General features: G+C 33.0%; 3 protein-coding genes across 10 annotated transcripts; all 3 read right to left on the reverse strand.

The window, feature by feature from the left end:
• Window positions 1–1,052: 1,052 nt before the first annotated feature.
• IBR5 (indole-3-butyric acid response 5) lies at window positions 1,053–8,753 on the reverse strand. 2 transcript variants are annotated; one of them, XM_068629741.1, is made up of 5 exons: window positions 7,775–8,753; window positions 6,886–6,985; window positions 3,398–3,455; window positions 3,098–3,204; window positions 1,053–1,631 (listed from the first exon to the last, which is right to left on the reverse strand). In XM_068629741.1, exons 1-5 carry the CDS (start codon window positions 8,009–8,011, stop codon window positions 1,315–1,317), a joined length of 819 nt encoding a protein of 272 aa, XP_068485842.1. In that variant the 5' UTR covers window positions 8,012–8,753; the 3' UTR covers window positions 1,053–1,314. The 2 variants fall into 2 exon arrangements, with proteins under 2 accessions (XP_068485842.1, XP_090150059.1); XM_090293933.1 differs by having other exon boundaries at window positions 7,144–8,718.
• A 5,169-nt stretch (window positions 8,754–13,922) lies between these two features.
• On the reverse strand, window positions 13,923–19,560 carry CPZ (Metallo-hydrolase/oxidoreductase superfamily protein). 5 transcript variants are annotated; one of them, XR_011083349.2, is made up of 8 exons: window positions 19,031–19,559; window positions 18,178–18,340; window positions 18,034–18,104; window positions 17,750–17,845; window positions 17,562–17,675; window positions 15,090–15,158; window positions 14,577–14,717; window positions 13,923–14,259 (listed from the first exon to the last, which is right to left on the reverse strand). XR_011083349.2 is itself a non-coding variant. In XM_068631576.2 (8 exons), the coding sequence occupies exons 1-8, from the start codon at window positions 19,403–19,405 to the stop codon at window positions 14,170–14,172; spliced, it is 1,053 nt and encodes a 350-aa protein (XP_068487677.1). In that variant the 5' UTR covers window positions 19,406–19,560; the 3' UTR covers window positions 13,923–14,169. The 5 variants fall into 5 exon arrangements, 3 of the variants coding, with proteins under 3 accessions (XP_068487677.1, XP_090150483.1, XP_090150485.1); XM_068631576.2 differs by having other exon boundaries at window positions 14,577–14,651; window positions 19,031–19,560; XR_016515067.1 differs by lacking the exons at window positions 17,562–17,675; window positions 17,750–17,845.
• A 719-nt stretch (window positions 19,561–20,279) lies between these two features.
• On the reverse strand, window positions 20,280–26,440 carry LOC137825893 (lipid-binding serum glycoprotein family protein). 3 transcript variants are annotated; one of them, XM_068631696.2, is made up of 6 exons: window positions 25,925–26,440; window positions 25,170–25,309; window positions 22,384–22,738; window positions 22,030–22,278; window positions 20,799–20,924; window positions 20,280–20,703 (listed from the first exon to the last, which is right to left on the reverse strand). In XM_068631696.2, the coding sequence occupies exons 1-6, from the start codon at window positions 26,330–26,332 to the stop codon at window positions 20,506–20,508; spliced, it is 1,476 nt and encodes a 491-aa protein (XP_068487797.1). In that variant the 5' UTR covers window positions 26,333–26,440; the 3' UTR covers window positions 20,280–20,505. The 3 variants fall into 3 exon arrangements, with proteins under 3 accessions (XP_068487797.1, XP_090150661.1, XP_090150662.1); XM_090294535.1 differs by having other exon boundaries at window positions 25,170–25,341; window positions 25,925–26,381; XM_090294536.1 differs by having other exon boundaries at window positions 25,170–25,325; window positions 25,925–26,061.
• Window positions 26,441–26,476: the final 36 nt, after the last annotated feature.

The raw sequence follows: 26,476 nt of genomic DNA on the forward strand, positions 1-26,476 counted from the left end.
TTTTTTATTAAGACTTTTCAAATAAAACTATATTCTGACATGTGTCCCGTAGGGCGTTTTATTGATACCATTGAAACTTATTAAGTAAGAATTATTTAGTAAATATTGATATAAATTATTTTATAGTTACCATTGTAAACTAAATTATTTATTGGTTAATGTAAGTTAATTATTTTATGGTTGAAGATTATAATGATTACTTTTTGCCGATGTCTTTAATATTAAAGTAAAACATTTTATTAAAAAAAATCAATAAATTTAAATTATCTTATTCAAATAAAAATTTAGAAAAATTAAACAATTTAAAAAGAAAACAATTTCAATTTAATATTTTTGAATTTCCTAAAAAATTGTAAAAATTCTTATTCAAATACAAGGTACGGCAAAGAGTTCATAATTAATTTTCATTTTAACAATTTTTGAAAAAGTGTCCCATCTTGAGTTATATTACTTTTTCTTAAAAAAAATGAAGTCTATAAGAACATAAGAGCAAAAAAGTTGATATAACTAAACTTATTATCAATAATACCACACACTGCAAAAAATGAAAGAGAAGACTAAGCGAAGCCTTGGGAGAAAAGAAGGTAGTATTATTTCCAAGGTTTAGAAATTAAATTTGTTGTAATTAGAGATGTGACGTAGACATTTGAAGGTGTAAGGGTTTTTGAAGCTCGAGAGAAGGACAGAACAATGATGATTGCCTGGTACTGTGTAAATGAATGGACAAGGCTTTTGTTGGTAGACATAAGCTATATACGAAGAAACATGAGTTTAATGCACCGAATATTATTGAGCTGGGTCTGGTTATAAGTGGAAAATGATACAGTGAATAATAATGTTAATGGTGATGGTAAGGCATAATAAGTGGAGAAATGGACACGATTCCGCGTGAATTGCATCAGAACTAAGTAAGATCGAAATATCACATTCATGGTTACTTTTTGGCAAAGTCATAAAAATAAAGGTGAAAATTTGATAATGAATTTCAAAAACTTGTCCGTAAAAGTTTTGTATATTTCAGAACAAACAGAGGATTGTTTACTATTGTATAGTTTGTAGATAAGATTTTGCTTGTAATTATTAGAAACTGGATATTGTTGCGCAGATCTACTGAGACCAGTAAAATATGCTGTAACTCAATACTACAACCAGAGATAGCTATGAAAAGATTTGAGAAAAACAAGGGAAAAAAGAAGTTGGTATAGAATTGACAAGTCACTTATGATTATTGCACCTTGACTTAGCCTGGTACCTGTAAACTTTACCACAAGCCAATTTGTCAAGCAGCTTAATCACACATGTGGGTGGTGAGAATCAAGAACCATCCATTTGGATATCAGTACCATTTGGATTTGTTTGATTGGCATTGAAGGGACTTCCAGCCACATTCTTCTGCATCGGTCCAGCGCCAAATGTAAACTCTGTAGGAGAAACTTCTAAGGTTGGTCGGGCAAAGATTGAAGGAGTTCCAGCAGTGCTGAAGGAAGGAGGCTGAGCAGGATCATGGATCTTTGGGAAACCAAAGCTAATTGAAGGAAGCACAGTAGGCGAGAAATTGGGAAGCAGAGAGCTGCCACTATCCATCGGTCCATAGATCTTCTGCTCATACTCTTGCAGTTGCTGGTATACACCTACGTTAAGGAAGCACGCATGTTAGAAAGATGATAATTGGCTTTGCAAGTCCAAATGTTTATTAGCAAAAGGGCGAAAACCTTCAATTTTGTAACAACATACTGAAGATAGTTGCTTTATTTAGAAGATATGGTCATGGTGTAAACATGCATGTCAATCATACATATAGTTGTCAATTCAAAATCCTGGATGATCCCAAAAATAATATCTTGGGAAAGCAAATATAAGTGGTATATGAGATAACTAACTTATACCATGCCCCATTTTCTTGGAAGAACATGGACAGACACCATTTATTTTACGCATAAAATGATGGGATTACTAGAATGGAACAATAAAAACAAACTCAAGCAACTAAATTTAGTGGGATGTGACCCGTGAAATGTAGTACATAACGGTAAAAACAGAAACTGCAACATTTATGTGTATGAATCAGACCTATGGCAGCCAAGGGCAGGCACAGAGAATGAGTTTTGTTGGAACCTAACCCACAAAAACCAATAGTGGGTTGCTGGAAAACACAGGACTCGAAGGAAAAACACTAGTGGGTTCCTCGCCAAACAAGTGATGGAAGTGCAATTTTTTTTTCTTTTTAATTTCAAAATAAGTGGGCAGTGAGTTTTCATTGAAGGACTCAACAGAAAGTGGGAGAAGATGGGTATCCCTTGGATCAACGTAAGTGTCTACCACAAGCCAGATAAAATATTTACTGAGGCAGCCAAATTACAAGATTAATGAAAGTTAAAAGGAAAAATACAATAATATTAATGTTGTAATTTGTCAATCTTTCATATTTACAATAGTTTGAGGGTTAGGCAACCATACTTATCTACCTCTGAAAATTTTGAAAACCATTATGGCAGCCTATGGCCACCCGAAGTCATAAGGTGGTTTTATCCCATGCTCTCCAGCAAATGGCTTCAAAATTGCAGTGGGATAACAGAACCATAAAACAGCAAACATAGACTACCATAATGTGAAAGAGTGGGACTGAACTTTGAATGAGAATACTATGAATATGAATGTAGTGAAACCACCATAAACTCGAACAAAAATGTGATGCTAGTTTTCAAGGCAGGGATGATGGAACAGGGAGAATTCTCACCTCGAAAGCAAATCCATGTTGATATTTTCAGAGGGGGGGTTATCCGAAGCAAGTCTTCGGTAATTTCTAAGCAATCTTAAACACGCAAATTACAACAACTTACCCACATGATCTGTTAATACTTCATCACTAATCTAAACAGAAAAAAGTCAATTTCCTTCTGTGACCAATTTAGCCTTTCTTCCATTCTAAATTTTAATAACCAATATCAAGTATTAACTCAGTTGAATATTTTGATTAAGTTTCCATAATGATCTTCAGATAAATAACTTCACCGGAAAAGTCCTCAATTACCAAGCACTGAAATCTGATGACTATACTGGATACTGGAACAAAACTGGATACAATAAAGATACATACCTTGAGTTAATTCAACTGAAAGTCTGCGTTCCTTTACCCACTGATAACTTTGTGCAAGTCTCCATCCTTTGGACTTCATCAAGTATGCAATCACAATAGCTGGAGACCTGTTGTTGGATACGGCGTGATTCAGAAAATTTAACATTTATATATATTACATCCTCATTGAAAGGCTGCAGTACAATAATCTCTATCAATTCCGTTTTGTATTTTGAGAATCATCATCACTAACTGATTCAAACTAACCAGCACCAAATGTCACTGACATGTTTATTATAGCACGTTGCAGCAATATCTTACCTACTCTTCCCTGACATGCAATGAACCAGAACACGCTCCTTGTCCTTCTCACATGACTCTGCAAAGGAAGCACACGGCATTTGCTTCATTATGAAGGGAGAAAAAGGAAGAAATATAAGAGAAAAGTGTATGTCAAGTTAAGACAAAGAATCCATTATTACCAGTTACTCAGTTAATTTTAATTAGCCAAATCAAATGTTATAACTCAATTCAGGGAATAACTGCATAAGAAGTGTTACTTATATTTAATATTCCATTAATATTGTCAACATTTACACCGATTATATTCTGGAAGACAAATATACGCAAAAAAAATAACGTAAAGGCCAACTCAATCTGGGAATGTTAACAAGTGACAACCATTTAAACTAAACTGAATGAGGAAAAGATTTATAGAGATAGCAAGTTCAAATAAAGCCTTATACACTAGAGAATTTATTAAAGATTAATTATACGATGATGGAAATGCATCAAATGTTACAATACAAACCCATACACACTTGTGTAAACATGCCCACTTGTCCACTATCAACAATAGTGGAGGAATAAAGATGGGGCCAGATTAGCAAACAAAAGGCAAAGGGCATGGTGAGGGACTTGGTGAAAAACTACAAAAGGTTACCTATGATAAAACAATTTTGTTAAGGCGTAGACATTGAGTGCCGATTTAGGATAGAGTAAAACATGTTCCCAGGAACATTAGTTATCAAATTGTGAATCAAAAGGCCTATTTTTTGAATCATGAATCAGAACGTATCACGAACCATAAGATTCATGATCAAATACTAAAATAAATTAAAATATACTTTTGACAAAGGAAATTTTTAAAATGGTGTATAAACAAATAATATTTTTATTTCCTTTACAGGAACATTATTGGGGTTCTTTGTAATTTTCTCTCTCCCAGCATTGATCAATACAAATTTTCAACAAAAAACTTTTTTTTCAGTCATCCCTTTGTTTTCCCACACCATGGCAGAAGTTCATTTCAGATCTATAGATCTTGGGTGTCTTTCACCTAATATCAACCTTGAAAAGGTTACAAACAGTGTCAGGCTATCCAAAAAGAGGATGATCGGCATCAGAGAATCCACAAACCTTGATCACCTTTCCATCTATGCAGCATGTAACACATTTGAGCACCTTTTCAAAAAACCATAATCATGCACCTCTCCACCAAGAAGATTCCATCCTTCACTGCCTTGGTCTATCACACTATGATAAAGTAAAGATTCCTACAATTCTAATGACTCAGAACGCAACTCTGAAGACAAAATGAAACTCTGCAATCTGTATTCATGGTGCAAGGGCTCAAATTGCAACTCATGAATCACATTAACATGTATTTTATGTGGATGTTATCACTCTAAGGACAATAAGAACCTAAATAATGATAAAAAAAGGAACAAATTGTGTTTGACCATCAACCTAGTCTTTGGAAGGTCCATTTAGGCTCAATTAGAGTGTTGCTTGGACTTCCTCTGCGCACCAGATCAAATCTTCTTATTAGTTCCTCTACTGTTCTTATAAGGTCAAACCACCTTATGCAAGATTTTACCATCTCTTCCTCAATAGGTCCTACTGTTTCCTTCTTTCTAATGCCTTCATTCCTGATCTAGTTTTTGTACGTCCACTCATCTGCCACAAGCCCATCTTTGTCAAACAGAGTTTATGCTCTAATTCGCCCTTTATCAACCAACATTCAATACCAATTATTAAAAGAACAAGTTCACTAGGAAAAACTTATAATTACAGAGTTCAGACTACATGCAATTCCAGAATGCTTTTCTTTTGTCCTTTTATACCTACGATTGGTATCAAAGTAATGTGCAGTAAAAATAACAGTTTTGTTCGTGTAAAACAGTATACTGTATTTAAAATTCATTCAAGAGAGTAGTCAATACAGCACATTCACAGCACTATAGCAGGAAGGTCCCACTCCGGTTAAGTCATTTTGTCATGTCTTCTAGTCAAGGTCCTGCACCAATCACAGCACAAATAGAGCCCTTCACAGCTGTTACCAGCTGCCCCAAGTGTTACAGGCAAGAAGACAATCTCACCCCCTTATTCAGTGTTGTTTTATGCTTTTTAATGGGGTAAAATTAGAAAAATCTATAACATTATATTCTGAACCCCTTTCTTCTTTGACACTCAGTCAACCCTAGCTTCTACACTTTCTCCTCAACACCAAGCCCAGCTTCAAATCCCCAAGGTTTCACACATGCACCAACAACAGCTCTTTCCCTTGTGCTTGCACGGTATCTGTTGTCACCAACCAAGTCCCTTGCTTCACCCAAGTTTGACTCGTCAATTTTTAAGACAAAGATTAACCTCATCAGACATGATGAGATTTTCTATTCAAATACATTCTATTTTCTCACAGAACTTGCTTGCATTTCCAGAGTGATGAATGTTAAACTTGTTTCCTTAATGTTTATACTAATTGCATTACACTGCAAAAAGATACAAAGAAACTGTTCCATTTGTTGCCAGCCATGTTTCAAATTTTAGGTATTTTGTTTATTTTTCAGCATATATAGATTTGTAATGTATATGGGATTCAAAATGGCAGTCATCCCACTATTGCACTTTTGGGGGCTGTCACTCCATACCTCTATTCACTAATTACTACTATGGTCCCTCACCATGGCATTTATCTCAGTAAAACAATCAGGAAGGTGCTCACTGACAAGAAAATAGATTAAATCTTTCTATCTTACCAACCTGACTATGCACTGTTGGGAAAGTTTCATAGTCTGAAAAACCTATAGTCAGGGATGCAGATGCCCATGATGAGAAAATTATAAGGAACCACTGGAATAGAGTTATAGATGGTGGAGATTCTCTCAAATAATCAAATTGTTGAAGGAATCTCCTTCAACATTGACTCTAAGAAGGCCCTTTTGAGAGAACTAGCAAAAACATTAACATAGGTAAAAGTGGATGGAAAGGGAAATTGCAATTTTAGGCAATGTTTAGATCGGAAGGGGGAGAACTAGTGGAGTGGGCAATAATTGATAATAAAGTGTAGGAGATTGGTTCATGTATAGTGGAGTAGACTGGTTCATAAACATAAAAGAATAAGGAATATCTTTCGAGACCTTTATTGATTTCCTATTACTAAGTAAGTGAAGAACAAATATCTAATGTCTATGTGATTCTACAATGGTCTTTTCCTTTTAATTTACTGCTTATTTTTTATTTTTTGATAGTATAAAAATATAAATTGACCAGATGATTCATAGAGAAATTCCTTCAGAAAAAGGATCAAAACACTATAAAGCAGATGAGCAAGTGAACACAGGTAAAAGTCCACAAAGCAAATCATTTACTAGTATTATGCATGAAGATAATGGCCAATGTTCCAATAGCAAGTACAAGTATCACATTTGATAGTTATTTATAAAAAATTGCAAATCCATGTTAAAGAAGCACCTGAGCAAATGTAAAGATAAGTAGAAATTTTAAATGGACAAAAAGGAAAATACCTAGAAACTGAATTGCTTCATCAAATGGTAAAGTTTTATCATCTGGTAGACAGTGATAGATAAATGAGTTCTTGTAGAGATTTTGACAAGAAGGAACAGTCTGCAAAAATAGATTATTCGAAGGTGTTACAAAAAAATAAACCGACAAGAAGTTTGGATATGCAGGTTTAAGGTGCAAAACCTATGAACAAGATAAAAATGACATACACCATGTAAAAATCGTTGAATATCACTCAAATTCATTCTACTTTTAGTCACCTCTTGCTATGTCCAATTAGAACTAACTGCTTTCCACCAGATTTTCCACACTAAAAAAATCATGTGCAATCAGCCCATCCAAAGAAGGTGATTGTTGAGCTTAAGAACCATGAATTTGCATTTATTCAGTCATGTTAGTCCATAGACTGAATTAATTCATAATGTCACCACCATGGGAACCAATTTGGCTGCCAAACTGCAATTCAAAATCCTCCAGAAATTTGATGATTACTCTTCTCTGAATCTAAAATCTTTCAACAACTAAATGTTTAACTTGAAACCAAGATCTTAAAAGAAGACACATAACTTCAAGGATTTTGTAGTTTTCATAACAGTAACACATTTTCTAGCAAGAACCACAATATTCCCATGCATTGATGACTTAGAAATTATAAGTATGTTGTAATGAAAATGTTAACCAAAACCACTTCGCTTTCAATTACTCAATTATTACTGAAAACCCAAACACATAATAATCCACTTAACCTCATAACATTTAACCTATCAGCATACTCCCAATTCCACAGCAAACATCAAAACATGCATACATTCATACTTAATCATTGGAGCATTAAAATCAAAATCAAAAGAATGATATTCAATCACAGATTATAACAATAATACCCCATACATTGAGTATACGAGAAATCCCCTGTGTCTTGAGAAGCTCCGAGCGTGATGCGTTGTCGTAGCTTCCTAGGTAAAGAAATTCCGGCAGAATCACAGAAGGAAAAGCACTAACTTGTATTGAGGTTTTCTCCGATCCAACTGGAATCCGGTGACCGCAAATCGAACACACTTCCCCTTCTTCATATTTGTGATAGTGGCCACATACCCCACAAGGATTCTCTCTCTCCCTCTTCCTCATAATTGAACGACAACACTTGTTTCCTTCAGACCCAGATCAAGAAACAAGGGATTGGGAACAAAACAGAGCAAGAAATTGGATCTTTTTGGAGGTGGAGAGAGACCCAAACAGAAAGAATGATTCAAACGTGAAAAAATCAAGCACCCAGATCGAGAAAAAAGGGAAAGACGGGAGCTTTGGCAAAAGGGAGGAGAGAAGGTGTGGTGTGAAAACAAGAGGAGAAGAAAGAAAGGAAAGAAAGAGAAATTATATGGAAGCTTGGTTTCTGTAAGTTTGATTTAATAATAGTGTTATGAACTTAGGACATGACTACAATCTATGTATCTGTTTAAGCTGGGAACACTCATTGGTTTGCACTACTGGATTTTGATGAAGGGAAAAACATTAACAAATGGTTTGATAGTAATTATAGAGAGGAGGGATTTGGTTGGATTGGATGATGGTGATGGTGATGATGGTGGACACAGCCGTGAATTTCTTGGGTACACTTATTAGTTGATGGATTTTGGGGGCTTCCAGATTTTGGGTTGGCACGTGAAATGAACAATCCAGGTTTCTTATTCTCCTAGAAATGAGAATAGATCTGGTAAAAACACAACTTGCCTAACACTCAACCCTCTCAGTTTCAGGTAAATAATCATCATTATCTTCCATCATAACTCCAAACCCTTTTTCTCCTCCTTTTTCTCCTATTTCTGTTTTTAGACAAATGTGAACATGCATTCAGACTGTAAAAACCTTCAATCATGATTGGTCACAGTGACGTCTTTTAATTGGCTGAGAACAACTTGATTTTTTTCACACAATTATTTTATTTTTATTTCCGAGATTCTTTCTCTAACTTTAATTTAATAAATAATCTTGTCCAAAATCTGTTTTAACAATGACAAGTCTAGATTTTTCTTTCCATATCCAATTTTGTTTTCAAAACTTTAGTCAAAAAAAATCAAAATCAGTATATTACTGACAAGAGATTAAAGAATTTAAATATATTATTGCGTTTGTGGAACAGGTCTTTCTTTGCACAATTTAAATCGATTTTATTGATTTATAAAATAGCTATAAACCTTAAGTCATCTTTATTAGGATGAAAAATTATAATCACTTTCATTGCATTTATAATATTACAAAAATTAATAAAATATAATTTCTTATGTTATTTATTTTATAATTTTAGTATATAATTAATAATCATTTTTCATTATAGTATTTTTTTTATTACATGAACACATATGTACATGACTATGTTTCCACTAGTTAAATTATAATCACTTTAAAAAACTAAAAGTGATGTATTTGTGATAAGTGAAAAGAGGACCAACTGTGAATAACATAGTTACTATATTAATTTCCTCCACATTATATTGAAGTCTTGTTTATTTTATTTTTATGGATTGTTTGTACTTTTTGTCAAAAAATAGACTATGTTTGAACTTGTGGTTTGGTTCCTAAGAAATGCTACTCTTCCTTGGAGAATATTTAGTAGAGGTAAACTGCTATGGTACCTTTAACTTTTTAACTTTTATTGGGATTTGCATAATGTTTAATTACAAGTTAGCCTTTTGCCATATGCAAGTCAGCTTGAGCTTCAACCTTTATAAATCTTATTTTGAACCAAAATTTTGAAAATAATTTTTTTTTTAATAATTCTATATATAACTTGTATTTTAAGACAAAATTTGAAAGAATTTAAATAAAATATTGAGTTATACATTAACAGACTTTTTGTTGTGAAGAGGTTTATCCATTTGTTGATGTGTTGTTTGTCTGGCATATCATAGTCAAACTATAATGTCAAGAGGCTGTTCATTGATGAATCAAGTGCTTCCTTTGCCCCACAAATATAAGTCTTAGATACGATGTGGACTCAAAACTATGGCTCAGCTTATATAGAAAAGTGTTCCTAAATTAACTTACCAAATATAATACCACCTCTAAATATCTCAACATGAATGATTCTTATTTAAACAGTATTAGACTATTTTAATGTGAAAAAGAATATATTTTAAAGAAATCAAGTTGATATATTTAAGAATGTCCAAGTTGTGATAGAGTTTGAAAAAATATTCTTGACCTTCATGTTATTAAGAATAATATAAAGTATAAAACATGAGTATAAAAATTAGAAGAATTGAGTGATTACTTTGTGTGAACAAAATTGGGTTTAGGTCAAAATATTTTTAAAAATAATTAAAATAAATAAAAATATATGCAAGCATGTATTCAATTTGATTGGGTTTTATGTTATTATGATGTAATACATCTCCATATACATTGAATATCGATCAGTAATAAGTCTTTTAGGCTTGAAATCCATAAATAAAGTACAATTGGACCGATTTGATGAATAAATAAGTTTGAACATTCTACCAGAATAATTAGTTTTAAGGTTATATTTTCAACACTATCTTTTGTGATTGGTGTTTCACGACCTTTTATGGAGTTGAATTTATTCAATTTTGATTTAGCTAAGGATTTAAGATTTTGTTGACTGGGTAGTCAATGACTAAATTATACTGTTATAATAGTATAATTTATGACATAATTATTGAATGTAATGAATGTAACATGATTAATTAATATTAAGTTGTCTTTTACTGTATGAAATCACATATTTATTACTCATTATCTTTTATTCAATTTAACTTTGAATGCCTCTAAGGATTGAATTGATCTGGTTCTATTTTATACGCCAAATTATTTTGATTCAACTATGAGAGAGAAGGTAGAATTTGAGAAGTCTATTATAAAGAGATTGTATTCTCATTTGAAAAGAAGCAGTGAAAAAAAATTATATTCTCTGTTGGCAAGAATATCTTGCTCTGCTTTGTTTTACTTAATATATTTTCCTCTTCAATATTTTATTCTCCTTATTTTGTCGTCTACCTTTTATTCCTCAACATCGACAATTGACAATTGGTATTAGAGTTATCTTCTTGAGGGATCTGTGAGGTTAGTAGAGTACAACAAAGAACCTATCAAAGATTTTTCTTACAAAAGTTTTAAATGCTTTACAAGAACAAGAACAAAGAAGAGCCTTGAGACAAGATGGAGCAGTAGAAGGAGCCTTACCAGTCAAACATCAAGGTTACAACAGGTATAAAAAAAGAAGAACTGGAAGAACCAACCATCAAATGAAGAGAATTCATTTAGCAATCACCAAAAGGGCATCAATTTATTTTGAAATTTGAATGACTTTGAGAAGTCTATTGTAAGACTATTTAGAGAGATTGTATTCTCATTTGAAAAGAAGCAGTGGAAAAAAATATTATATTCTCTATTCACAAGAATATTTTGCTCTACATTGTTTCACTTAATATATTTTTCTATTTAGTATTTTATTTCTCTTATTTTACTGTCTACCTTTTATTCCTCAACACCAACAATTTGTTAAAAGTTGGATTACATTGAGATTGTCATTTATTTTAAAACAACTTGTAAGATTGTGTTGTGTTGATCCAATGTGATAGTCGTTTATTTTCAAATAACCTTGTAAAACCAACCTTGTAAAACTTTGATTTGATGTGATTGTTGCTTATTTTCAAACGACTCCATGTTACTATGATTGTCATTTATTTTCAAGTGACTTATACTATTTTGATCTGATGTGATTGTCATTTATTTTCAAACACTTCAAATTACTATGATGGTCATTTATTTCCAAATGACTTATTGCTTTGATATGATATGATGATCGTTTATTTTCAAATGACTTCGGATTACTGTGTTGGTAGTGTATTTTCAAATGATTTTTACTACTTTAATATGGTGTGATAGTCACTTATTTTCAACCAACTTCACATTATAATGATAGTTGTTATTGTCAAACGACTTCGTATTACTTTGATTAGATGTGATGCTCGATTATTTTTAAATGACTTTGGTGATGATGATTCAACAATCTTCTTATGGTAAGCACCATAAGACTTATAGTCTAGGAATATCTAGATTCCAACATTGGAGTCAAATGTTCTCACTCAAAAGAAACACAATTGATAATTGAATTGTTGATGGAATCGGAAAATTCACTTACTTATAAACTTTTAAGATTAGATTAAAATATTTCAAAAAATATTTGAATAAATAAAAGATACAATTGATTATTGAATATTTATTAATTATTTAATCAATTATAATCATATATATTCATATCCAAATTATATTGAGAAATACATCTTCATATATTTTTTATACCAGGTACTACAAATAATATTTGAATTTCATTTACACATATAAATTTTATATTATTATATGGTAATATATATATATATATATATATATATAATATAATATAATATAATATGTATGTGTGTGTGGCACGAGTAACTATAAATAGTATTTGAAATTTTTTCGTAGATATATCATACTTCATTTTAAATTAATCTTAATTGACTGATAAATAAATAAAGTTCCATAAAAAAATATTTGTCAGCATTTTTGTTTAAATTTATATTAAATTATACACATAGTTATAATATAAGTTTTGTATTTAGTTATAGATAGAGAAATATTCTTTTAATAGATGAAACTCTATATTAATTTCTAAATAAATACTAATAAAACATTCAATTTATTATTAATTAAAATTTATTAAAAATTGCAATTTTTATGGATTTTATTGAAATATTTGACAAGTTCTAAATTTATATTTATCAATAATCTTGAACTAAAGTATACTACTCTGAGTTGGTTATAATTCTATTATTAACTTACCTTTAAAATAATTACATTTAGATATAAATTATGTTTAATATTTAGTCTTTTTAACAAAAAAAAATCAATTTATTTTAAATAAGTAGTTAATATAGTCCCTTACATTAATTGATGTTAATAATTTTATCTAGTTACAACTAGCTTCACTATATGAAGAGTTTAAGGTTTAGGTGTAGCATTAACTTAGATAATCCTAATCAAGCTTTAATTTCTTGCAAATTGCACCCATCATCCTAAACTAGCTTAGCTTAAGCCAAACTGTTTAAACCAGATATAAAAACCCTTTAAATAGTTTTAAAAACCAAATGTTTGTAAAACACTCATTACTGTGCATGAAATTAATGCAGAGGACCAATAATGGTCAAATTTTGGTTATTAACTTCCAAATGTAATTCAACACTATGTAATTAGAAAGAGAAGTAGCCTATTTCCAATCCAAAAGTATAAGTCTAATTGGATGCTCTTTCTGTTAGATTGTGTTTGAGTACCCTTTATGAGGGGACAAATGAGACACATGATTTTGAAGAAGGTACAATTAAAGAAAAACAAAAGAAGTAACGTACAAGTTATCTTTAGTGAGATGATGGTGTACTTTATCTTTACATGGAACAGGAACAAAATGACTGCTGGAATATATTCTGAGATGATTGGAAAGTAATGAAGACATGATTATGACTCTCCTTTTTTCTTTTCTTTTTTTCAAGGGAAGAGATTATGATTATGATAGGTTTTTCCATACTACACATACAAATATAGTTTCTCTAAATAAACATGATTAAAATAAAATATTTGTGTTAAGATAATAGATACAAGAACTACTTAAAATTAACATTTTAAAGAATCAACTTTGGTCACTAATAATGTTTAAGGTCTAATGATATGTGATTTTCTCTTCAACAAACTAGTTATGTAAAAAAGGTGAAAGAAAATTATTAAAGGACTATTGTGTTCCATGTTTATAATTTCAAAATACTATTTGAAGGCTTTTCTCCTTTTGCTGAATGAATAAGTGGGGTTGCAGCCTCTACAGAAGAATTTTATTAAAAGTCACATAAAAAGAAGTGGTAGTTTTTCTCTTTTTCAGCAACCAAATTAGGTTAATTAATTTTTTCAGGGACTGAATTAATGTTTAATCAAGACAATTTATATATCCAAACATAAAAAAAAAAACTACATAAATCATTACAGACCAAAACCATGTATAATTCTCTATCTATCAACCAATAAAGCATATACATAGGAAACGAAGTTGGGAAAACATTAACTTTAATGCTGTATAAATTACATAGGTATAAATTGAAAGCTAACAAGTTAAGAAAAAACCAAAAACAAATGTACCTCCCTAATTTACATGAAATAAGCTGAGAAATGTAGATACATCTAGTGACACTTCTGTCCTCTACTTGATACTGATAATGGTGAAGAGTGAATTGACTTTTGATTGCTCAAGTGTACATAGATTTGAAGCCTTCTGTAAGAGGAACCACCTTAGCAGACAGCCTGGACTGCAACTTTGAGGCAGCTTGACGAATATCCTGATGAATTAAAAACAAATGCCAATTTTATTCACTGATTTTTCTTTATCAAAACAAAAACTTATACATAATTCCTTATGAGGTTTTGGTGGTGTTGTTTGATCAGAAATGGGATTGCATTTCAGTAATATTTACAAACCTTTGATACATACTTTTATTACACATTGTTGAGATCAAACTTTAATTATGATCATGCCCCTCCAAGAAGATCATGACAATTCACAAATTTTGGAGATTTGCATCTAATATGCAAATATGAGCACTTGAAGGATTTAACTTGCAAGTTAAAGAAACTAAAAGGAAAAATATAGCATTACCTCAATAGTATATCTTGGTGAAAAATGGGTCAACAGAACTGCTTTGTTGCGAATCCACTCAGCATTTGCAATGATCTACATACATATCATAAGTTTACCGTTCAGGAATTCCACAATATATTATGCAGTAGAGTCGACATTCTGAAATAAGTTCATCACCAAGAAAAGGTGTGAATTTGTCTGAGCAGGTAAAGACTTTTAATATCTTCAAATGGTACAAGTTTGACTCATGAATGCAACATGGTCTACGACTTGGCCCTTGAAAAACAATGTACTTAGTTGAACTATTCTGTAACATTTGGCCAAAAAATGCTGCTGACAATACAAAGAATATGATATATATGATTATATTATAACTATAGCTATACTAACATGAACACCAACTCAATCTTTCGTGACAGAAAAATAAAAGACAAAGGGCAAGCATGATGGCTGGAAAGTTGGCCTTTGTGCATCTTTGATTTGTCGAGCTAACTACAGAGTAGCCATGAAAGAATGAAACATGTTACATACCTCAAATAAATGTGTATGACCACGTTGCCGGGCATGATCTATGCTGAATGAATCATCTAGGAAAGTTGCCTATTAAAAGAGTTTAAACAAGAAAAGCAGTCAAAACAAAAAGATAAATTAAGATAGCAAAAAAGAAGTAAGAGCACACTACAAAGGATGGCAATAGCAATTTTTGAGAAGTTTTATTCCTAGTTTGTCAAGTAAGCCAAGACCCAATGTCTAAAAGTACCGATGAAATGAACTTAGGTGGCTCTGATAATTCTGATACATCATACAACAACATAACAAAGAGGACGACAAACCTTAAGTATTCAATTAAAAAATGTTTACATTTTAATACTAATTGATCTTATCACGGTTAAGTGTCAGAAAGAACAGAGAAGAAACAATAAACGATAAACAAGAAGAAAGAAAAAAAAACAAACAAAAATCCAAAATTAGATTAAATCAGAAATTATGATTTATTACTGACAGACAGGACTTTTTCTTGTAGCCGCTCACCATTCTCTCATTCTATCTTCACTTTTGTACAGGCAAGCAAAAATTATATAAAAATACAGAGATTTCAATGAGAGAAAAGGATGGCAAGCAGAAAATCCTTATCTCTCCCCTTCGTTCCTCCTTTTCCCTTTGGGATAAAGAATAAAGGAAGACTATAAAAGAATATGATAAGAATCTGAAAGAAAAAACATATGGAGAAAGTGACCAGGAAAATCATAACCAAAGTACCTAAAATAATAAGGGCCTGCAATCTTTCCTTATATCCATCAAAGAGAAAACCCCTCTTAATTATCATTTATCAATAAACTGAAAACCATAAAAATTATTTTTTTTATCAGCAACGAATTAATATAATTTAAAAGAAACACTTTAGGGGTGTTCCAACCCTTATACATAAAACCTCCTAATTAAGCATTCAACAATTAGATCAAAGTTAAGCGGCACACCACTTAACTCAAAAACTTAAAACTAGTTAAAAAACTCAGTCCCAAAACCTGAGACTGCATAACACCAGCATAACACAAACCAGAATCCTGGTTATGAAGGAGACCTACTAGGGGAAACATGCTAACAGCTAGGTGTGACCAGCACATCAAAACCAAGTAGGGCAAAAAACTAAAGGGTCTCCAGACCTTGCTGCATTTGCTTCCTGAACCACTATATACCACCATGCATCTTCCAAGCATATCAGTAGCTTGACCATAGAACGCAGCATATGTCTCAAACCAAAACATAACACCAAGTGCATTGTTTATATAGCATAACCAGCATATCAACAATGCCGATACCTCCAAAGTTCATACAAGAGCAATTGCGAAATCACAAGCCATGATGGCCTGGACCGGTATAGTAACCACCAGCTCAGCCAAACTGAGGGGGACCTGCCTGACAACCTGTACCTTCACCCCTCCTTACAAAAACAGAACCGGGCTTTGATAACACAAACCTCAAACATCCTCAACAGCACCACCTTGACAACGAACAAACTCCATACTCCATGCCTGTAGTCGAGCACTCTACCACCGAACCAGGGATTGTCTCTTGACAGCAGAGTGATTCACCTATAACTCTTATCTATAACTCTTAACACATAGCTCAGGATTTAAGATCCAATCTGAGAAAGAGAAGTTAAAATTGTGTACTCTGTTTTTCAACCAAAGCCAAGAGTTGAGTTGTGCCCGGTGAAACCCTAAACCATAAAAATTATAATATCATCCTTTTCACTATCTGTTTTCATTCCTTCCAATTTCACTCTAACAAGGCGCAAAAGAAAAAGCTAACTAAAAATTCTCATGACAATACCTCAACTTGTAAATATGATCATCTTAAAGTACTAGTCAAAGAATAGTTAAATAAAAAAGTCATTTATGAAACTTGGAAGCCTGTTTTTATGCTAAAACTTCTTACATATACATTTTAAGACATTGTCCCATACTTGATTCCTGAAACGCTGTTAAAATCCTGAGTAAACTTGCAAACTCGGGCAATCCTGTGCATAAAGACGCCGCTGCAAGCTGACGCATATAGGGGGAGGTGTGGATCACTGCAAGATGATGATGTTGCTCATCGAATCACAGGATCATGCACCACATCGATCATTCCCCTCTTGTGAAGCTAGGGTTCGACAACCAATTTGTTGGCTAAAAAAACTACCTGACCTGACCCAAAAGCAAAGCCCAACACTTGTGTGACCCTTTTGTTCAGCTAGGGTTCCCATCCATTCACAAATCAGAAACAAAGGAGACTCTAGACGGTGCACACACCTCTTATGACTCGAGTTACGATTCCCGGATTTTGTTATCCGTCTTACTCTCCTCTTACAATCCACAAGTTTGACAACATATATTCCTGAACCTCTTTTTTTATTCTCTATTTCTAAGGATTTCAGATTATCACACTATCAATTCTCATAGTCCACTGAACTAGGAGATAAAATAATTGTACCCATTTCATTAAAAGATTGTACTATACCTCAGTTATGAGAATTTTCGCTCTCAATGCATCAGAATTGCATGGGTCAAGCATAAAATCTGGTGTTGTATCACCGGTGAAGGCCACCTCGGGAGATAGTATAGTGTCCGTAATCTAGAAAGGACAGTTCATTAAAGGTAAGGATCAAAGAAGATTTAGATCCAAATTGAGTTCCAGCTATCACAAACCTCGGCACCCGCCTTCTTCAATTTCTCAATTTGTTTCCCATTCAAGTGGGCATACTGTTTCCTCAATTTTTTCCTGATTGAGTAGACTACATAACCCTGCATAAAACAAGTACGTGTTTTCTTGTGATGGCCGACTAAAATATGCTAAGCCAAAGCCTGTTAAATTTTGTGTCAAATTCTTTGTTCAACAGTTTTAGTACACGGAATGAGGTAACTTCCAACACTGATATAACACACCTTTCAGTTAAAAGAAAATGGCTACAGAATGGTTGGTTGAAAGATACCTGACTAGGTATAACATGTTGCGTTCTGAATGGTCGGACAACAAGGTTATTCCGTATCTCATATGTCTCCCCTGAAATCAAACTTTGCATATCATTTCCTTGAAGTTGTCTCCTGATCATTAACAACAGACAAATGACACATACCCACATCCAAGGCAACCACTTCAGCATTCAATTCAACCTGGCCCATTGTTCTGTGAATATCAAGCAGCTTCTCAACATCCTCTTTGATGCAAGGAGGGACAAACACAGTGGGAGGTTTCAAATTGAACAAACCACGGCTAGCTACATACATTGGCAGCCCTCCCTAAATTATTCAACATCATAGCACGCTTATCCCAAATTTACAGTTAACATCCAAAGTAATATAAACAGAACACATAAAACTTACAAACAAATTACTAGGATGCACATTTACAAATCACAAGAACCACAGTGATCAGTGAAAACCAAAAAAAAAAGTCCAGCATTGTGTAAATTGTTTCCAGAATGTGATTGGTTTAGCAAAATTCCATTTCCCAATGCATGTTGAACCCAAGCCTCCTCTCACATTAGATTGACGTTCAATGTGACTGAGCACTTATTCAAACACAGCCGGTATATGCCATCAACATTAGCCTTGCCACCACCACATATAGGCCTAAGTTCTAACAGAGAAGACTTTAAACATCGTTTGGTTTGAGAAAACATTCTCTATCTTGGTTTTCTGTTTTCACTTTTAATTAAGGAAAAATGTCAGTGTTTTTACTTTATTTTCAGTTTTCAGAAGTTTTATAAGAAACTATGAAAATAACCCTTTTTACTATTTTTATGTCTTCATTATCTCCAATATAAACTTAAAACATAAAATAAAAACATAATATTTTTTCATACCAAACAACCTTCTGGCCATGCTAATAAAATATGAAATTGACCCCTTCTCCCCTTTTCTACGAATCCAAAAAAAAAAAACATTACCCCATAGAAAGTTATTGGTGACAAAAGTGGAGAACCTTACAATGTGATCAAGATGAGCATGAGTAATGAAAAGGAAGTTTTGATTAATAGCTCTACTAGGGCACCTCCCAATATCAAAATTGCACTTGAACTCAGGGATTATGATGCATGTCTCTTGGCCTCCAACTGAAAGGCCCTCAATGGAATAACCTTCCAAGTCCAGAACTTTCCGGTTCACCTGTGACCGGGCTATCCGGTACTGCTCTTCGTTATCAATTTTTTTGCTGATTTCGGACAAATACCCCGACCCTTTCAGCACATTGACATGGCTTTGCGTTGAAACTTGGTGGTGCAGTAGCTTTGGAGGGAAAATGGGTTGGTGGAGTGGGAAGAGTTGAGGGGTCTTGAAGGCTAAGTTGCTAAGAGAAATATGCATTGTTGCATATGAATTTGAATGGAGATGGATAGAAAGAGTGGGACAGTAAAGAGGGTTTAATCTGGGTTTTAGAAATGTTGGTGTCTGTCTAAATGGACCACAGGGACATTGGAGATGGAATTCGAAGATAAGGTTAACCTGCAAAACACTGTCGTTCCCACTTTTCGGAAAACATTTTCTTTTTATTTCTTTTAAATTATTCATTTCCAAATTTTAACAAAATGGATTCTTCTACTCTTGTGATATATTATTATAGTTATCTAGTGGGAAGATAAGTGTCAACTTTTATTTTACTTATGGTAATAAAAAAAGAGTATAAAAATAATTATTATAATAATGATTAAAATAAAAAGTATTACTAAATTTTATTTTAAAATTATGAAAGACGTGTCTATAAAAAAACATATATAAAAATAAGCCAATTTTATTATGGGTATTTCATAGAGTAAAATTGTAAGGAAATGTATAAAAAAACATCTACAAAGGCCATCTCTTTTAATAATGGTATAAATTATTATTGTTTAATAGTAAAGTTAGGCCTATAATATTTTTGACTGTTTCTTAATTTGATTCTATTTTAAAAAATTTTAATTGAGAATAGATTTTAGTGAAAATTAAGTAATTATGGTTTGTAGATAATTTGGTTAATCTAGAATTTATTCATAGATAATCTTTTCATGTTACCATCTAGTCTCTTCTTAGAATTCTTTATGAATAGATATAGTCTTCATGTTTTCGTTAACATATGAATTTTGATCTAATCTTCACATTTTTGTATTTTTCTTTTTTCTTTTTTCTTTTTTTAATAATAATTCTAAAATCTAATGTAATATTATTATAAGATACAGAGAGTGACGAAAATCCATTGTTTTCACATGATGTTAAGACTTTGTGTATTGATCCGTATGAATTTATTGGAATAAATACTACATTTTACAACTGAAGATGCAAGTATTTGTATCAATGTTTATGTTTGTATAGATGGCTACTCCATTTCCTAGCAATTAACAAAGCAAACAAGATTGCACAAGTAGAAGTATCATCTTGATTTCTAGTTTGACATATTTACAATCCATGAATATTAACAACACACTCTTCATCTACTGAATGAAATAGGAGAAACGTTTGTTTGATTCTGTAAATGCTACATCACTGCAAACTGCAAGTCTTGAAGTTGACAAGATTATCTCTGCATTTTGTAAGATGAAGCCATGAAGGATGGGCAAAGGTAACCCTTTACTTAGACGTGTATTGGCATGCGGCAAGAAGACAGTTTCAATAAGTGTCCACACAACTGGCTGCAGTAGGAAATCACAACACACCCTTTATCAATGAGGCGTTATAAAATAAAATTTTCAGTCACTATTATGCGTCATACACAACATAAAGGCACCTGAATGAGGTACATCCGCAGGTTGCCAATTTTGCTCCATTTCAATGACATTTGAAAGTCATTCAATCTGACAGCACCAACGAGGTTGTTTCCACTGATTTTGAACACACCTGTACCTTGAATCACCTGTGGAAACAGGATGTAATATAGCAATAATGGTCATCCTTGTAACGGATCAATATATTTACAAAAAACAAACAAGGACCACAGCAGCTGTTAGTCAGAGGATTTGGTCATGAAGGGTGGCACTGCTCCAATGCCATTTTTAAATGATAAAAGGTTAGGGGGAAAAGGAGAGAAGGGATTCTGAATAATTGGCATTTGATGAAAATATGACATGTTATGTCATGAGATGCAAAGCACTAATACCCATTTGTTCTTAATAATTCAGCAGAGTATAACTAGTATATGCCGATTGCTGCTCAAGTAAGATCACTAATATCATAAGATTCTCAAAACAATGAGAGTTCTAATATTCCAACATAGTTTACTACTCAATCTTGGCTTTAGTTATTTTTAAGCTGGTTATTCTTTAATTATGTGTCACCTGTTCACCAGTGATTGAATACATAGATATAGTATCTGGATAAAATATATTCCGTGCACAGATACACAAAAACAAAGTAGTACCTTATTAATACTAATGAACCTATATAAGACTTTAGTAATTCATTGAATAACAATCAGTCCAAAAATCACTACCAAAGTAAACTGGTCAAATGATTGGTTCTTTAAACTCAGTCTTTCTAGATGCTAGTCTGAGGTATAGGAAACCAAAATGTATTCTTACCAATTTGTCATTGTATTTGTATTTGAATCAACTAAAGCAATCATTGATAGCAATCCCTTAAACTGAGAAATATTCATGAGTCTGAGATACAGGGCAAACACAAATAGTTGCAGCCAAAAACATCCCAGGAAGATTGATTATCAAGGTTCAAAAATAAATTTTTCAGTACTCTAACAAGACTGCTATGTATTAGCTTCCTTTTATAGAAAAAAATTTATAAAAGAGAACTGCTCAAAGTTGTACAATTAAGCTTTTAGAATAGAAAAACGACTTATCTAATAGCTTTTATTGTATGCTGAACTCATTTTAATAGACACCAGCCATAGAATTTATCATGGAATAATATTTAGCAGACCAAGTAATATTTGGAATTGTGACGAATAAAAATACACAGATAAACTATGGCGATAAATGTAGTTAGTTTAATACTAATGATCTTACCAATGATATGCATGCCACTGGTATTACTTCGTCTTCTTCCAAAACATCAATTGTCATATCTGCAAATACATTGGCACCTGCTTTATGATTTGAAATCTCCACAACTGGAGGAGAAGATAAAGATATTTCCAAGTTCATGTCATGATTTGGGTATTTCTTGTACAGCTGAGGAATAATAAATCTCCATCCTGCAGTGTTCAATAGAGATTGATCTGGTATTTGGTCTACAATCCAGTGCATAAATTTTGCCTGAACAGAGTAAGCAATTTCTTTGATGCCAATCCAATGATACAAAACAAAGAATATTTTAAGAAAATATATGATTTAAGATCATAACCAAACATCTAAACTTACATCATAATATAGGGCTGATGCGGAGTTAAAAACAGCCTCATCTAAAGTGATTCCCATCATTTTTGATGAATTTGTGCATAGAATTGGAAGTTTCAAAATTTTGTTGTAGAGGTCAAGAATAGGTAGGGAAGGATTTCTTTCTATAAATAACCCATTGGTTTCAAATCCAACAAATGAATCACTTAATAAAACATCATTCACAAAAGTTACATTCAGAGAAGTGTGGTCATCAACCGGGACTTCCTTTGGAAGACTTTTCAAATATGAGTCTAGTCTTGAAATCCCTTTTGTAAGTTTCTTGGTGATGGCATTTTCAACTGCTGAACCAATTTTCTCTTCAAAGGCATCAACTATCCTGTTAGATATGAAGCAAAATTAAAAGTCAAAAAACCATAGAATCATTTTATGCCAGATAAAGTTGACAATGGAATGTGTGAATAGGTGATGACAAAAACTAAATCTGCTGGAAAACTTCAAATAACAATATTTCATAAAACATTAACTACAACAACATACAGTGTATATTCACCATATTTTAAATAATATCATGTTAGAGTATGGTTTCACCAGACTAGCTGGAAAATTTGGAAACTAAAAGAGAAGGAGATGGAGATGGAGTGGGGAATGATCAGTGGGAAGAAGTCACAATTGTGGAATTTTATATGCACAGTATTATGTCATTTACTTAGAGGATTTCCAAGTAGTAGTATTAGTAGATTGTGGTGCTATGCACAATTTCATATCCACTCAGTTGGTAGAAGAATTGAAACTCCCATAACAGAAACCCCCTCTTATTTTGTAGAAGTAGGGAAAGGGAGTCAGATATGATGCAAGGGTGTATCCTGTGAGTCGCTAAGTATGCAAATCCACCAAACCTTTTTCTATTTAGACTCGTTAGAAGGGTTGGTTGAAATAAGAGCCATTTTGAAGACTTGACAGTGAAGATCAAGGTTGGTGGACAGAATGAAGTACTCATAGGATAACCTCTATTATTAACTGGGTCAGCAGCTCCACTTAAGTCTACGATGAATGCTCTACAAGACTAGGGACATAATTTTGTAATTGGTTTCCATTCCATAACTGAGTCTGCTGGAGGAAAAGAGGAGATTTCCAACAGTTGTTGCAGAGGTTCTACACAAATTTGAGAATCTTGATGAAGCATCAGTAGGTTTGCTTCCTACTAGAATAGAAGGCATGATCATGATGACACACACCTCAAAGAAGGAACCGCCATTCCAAATATTTAACCATTTAGGTATCCCCCATTATCAAAAGTCAGAAATGTGCTAGTTAAGGAATGTTTGCAACTGGTATAATCGAACATAGTATTAGCTCTTATCCCAACTCTACTATGTTAGTTAAGAAAAAGGATGAAGGACCAAGATTTTGTGTAGACTACAGGGCTTTGAATAAAATTATAATACTCAGCAAGTTTCCAATCCTTGTCATAGATGATTAGGGAGAGATAAGGTGTTTTCCAAAATTGGATCTGAAGCCTGGTTAACATCAAATTAGAATGTGGAAAAAGGATATTGAGAAGACCACCTTTCATACACAAGGGGAAATATGAGTTCCTTCCTTGTGAAACCTTTTGGAGTCAGACACCCCTCTTCAAATGGTTCTTCATGAATGAAATTATCAAACCATTCTTGAGGAACCATATACCTGTTGTCTTCAATGATATTTTGATTTACAGACAAAACATGGAGATGCATGTCATTCATTTGAGCCAGGTTCTACAAATATTACAGCAACATGACAAGAAAAATTAGTCTTGGACAGCTTCGTCTGGAGTATTTGGGATTCATAATCTCTGGAAACAGAGTTGCTACTGATCTGAAGAAGTTGGAGGTCAAGTGGTCGTGGTCTATGGCGAGAGACATCCGAGGTTTGAGGGGTTTCCTTGGCATGACAGGTCACTATACAATTTGTCAGAAAATCCCCAAACAATTGACTTAACATACAAAGAAAGATAGATTCCATGGAGGAAAGCAGGCACAAGAAGTGTTCCAGCATCTTAAAAAAGTTATCATGGTAACATTTCCCACTTAGCAGTCCCCGAATTCACCAAACCTAATTATTGAGACAGATGCTTCGGAAAAAAGGTTAAGAGATGTTTTATTACAAGAGGGAAAACCAAGAGCTTTTTTGGAGTACATCTTTATCTGATTGGCTAGACATTTTACACGGTTAGGAGGACAAGCTTCACATTGATTCAATACATATGTCATACCCACATGAGCACCAAATAGCTAAGTACAGTATAGTAGATACTATACTACGGGGTTAGCCATTTGATCATGAGGTTTACTCTATCCCTAGTTTTATCTTGTCCAGTGAGACTGCTTGTATTGGTGGTGCTGCATACTAGTAGTAGAGGGTGTAACTGGTAAGGGCTAAAATATAAATTCATAACAAAGTGGTTGGTTATGACTTTTCTAGACGAACAAATACTGTATTAGTGCTGCATGGGAAAACTCCTATATGCAAGAAATATGGAACGCAAACATTAATAAGGAAAAGTAAGGGATAGTTTTCTTTGAGTAAATGTTTTCTGTTTTCTTTTCTTATTTTTGCTCTAATTACAAAATGGCACCACATTTTGATTTAGTTTTCTGTCTTCAAATAGAAAATGAAAATAAAAAATATTATATTTTTAAAGAAAACATGCAATAAGGCATCTAAGCTTAAAGGAGGAAGGATAAGCAGCTAGCAGCATAAGTTCTATAATGCTACAAAAAATACGTTCCTTTGTGAGCTAGAATCTAACATGGACATTTACATACCCTTGATAAAGCCAAGATGCACCTCCATCCAATTTTATTGAAATATCTTTAACATTAGACCCGCAGTCCTTGAGTTTCAGCTTCAAAGACCCTTCTTGGTTCTCCAAACCCAATGTAAGTCCTACTTCCATGCCTTTAACCTTTCCAGCAGTAGCACTAATCAAATTCCTTTCTGATTTCAGCCGTGAAGAACAGATAGAAACAGAAATAATAGTAAAAAAAACAGACATCATTTTAAGTCCATGCAAACAATATAAGAATATAAACTTTTCACAAAATAAGTAAAGCAAGGGTACCACATAAATTGCATACAGCATGCCATAGCACAGTTTATAATTAAACAGGTTAACATTGCTAGATACCAAAACCCACGACTGAAAATGATACCGTATCCTTCAAATCACAAAGCACACAGAAAACTAGTTATCAAGAATCCCATTTCCAACAAACCTCTCTTTAAATTCCAAACAACAAGCAACAAGTAAACCAAAGAACTCCCCTCCGCCCACTATAGAGAGACGTTTCAAATAACAACTAACATAACACAATTTTGTTACTTACACAAAACGTAATTGCACACACACATGCATTTAATTGTCAACTAATCAGAAACCATCATAGATATAACTTTCAAAATAGTTGTTATGAAGCCCAACAAACTTAACAGGACAATCTATAATCTGAAGACAGTATATAATCAATTAAATTCTCGCTATGTATAAAGATATAAACAAAACAAAGGATCAATTTCTTACCTGAACTTCTGCTCTACCTTTGTCCGAGATCTCAACAGGCACAAGCCATGTGCTATAAGAATAATACCAATTCATACTCAAATTACAAGTAACCCCAGAAGCTGTGATGGAAATTCCAGTCTCCCCTGGCTTTACATGCGAGGAAGGAACATAGATATGATAAATTGTGATGTTGGAGAGCACCATGTAGACATTACCCACAATTGGGATTTTCGTAGTCTTTTCAATATTTGGCAATTGAAGTGAGATGAGTGAGGAAATTGCCTTATTCACCAGCAACTCCTTCACAAAGTCAAGGCCATTTTGGGTAATCGACAGGGATATAAAAGCTTCGTTTTGAGGATGAAATTGAGCATACCCATGATTCAAGGAAGAGACTATTAGAAGCAGAACAAGGAAAGGTGCCATTTTGATTTATTGTTTGGGAAAATTGGAGTTGATAAACTGTTGCAGAGACAAAGATAACATAGGGAAAGTCGAACACCAAGAAATCTTTCCAAGGACACAGAAACACTGTTAATGGACATGAAAAGTCCAATTTGCCCATTCTGA

Source organism: Phaseolus vulgaris, chromosome 8 (genome assembly GCF_051622355.1).
Source record: "Phaseolus vulgaris cultivar YP4 chromosome 8, ASM5162235v1, whole genome shotgun sequence".
Lineage (NCBI taxonomy): Eukaryota > Viridiplantae > Streptophyta > Magnoliopsida > Fabales > Fabaceae > Phaseolus > Phaseolus vulgaris.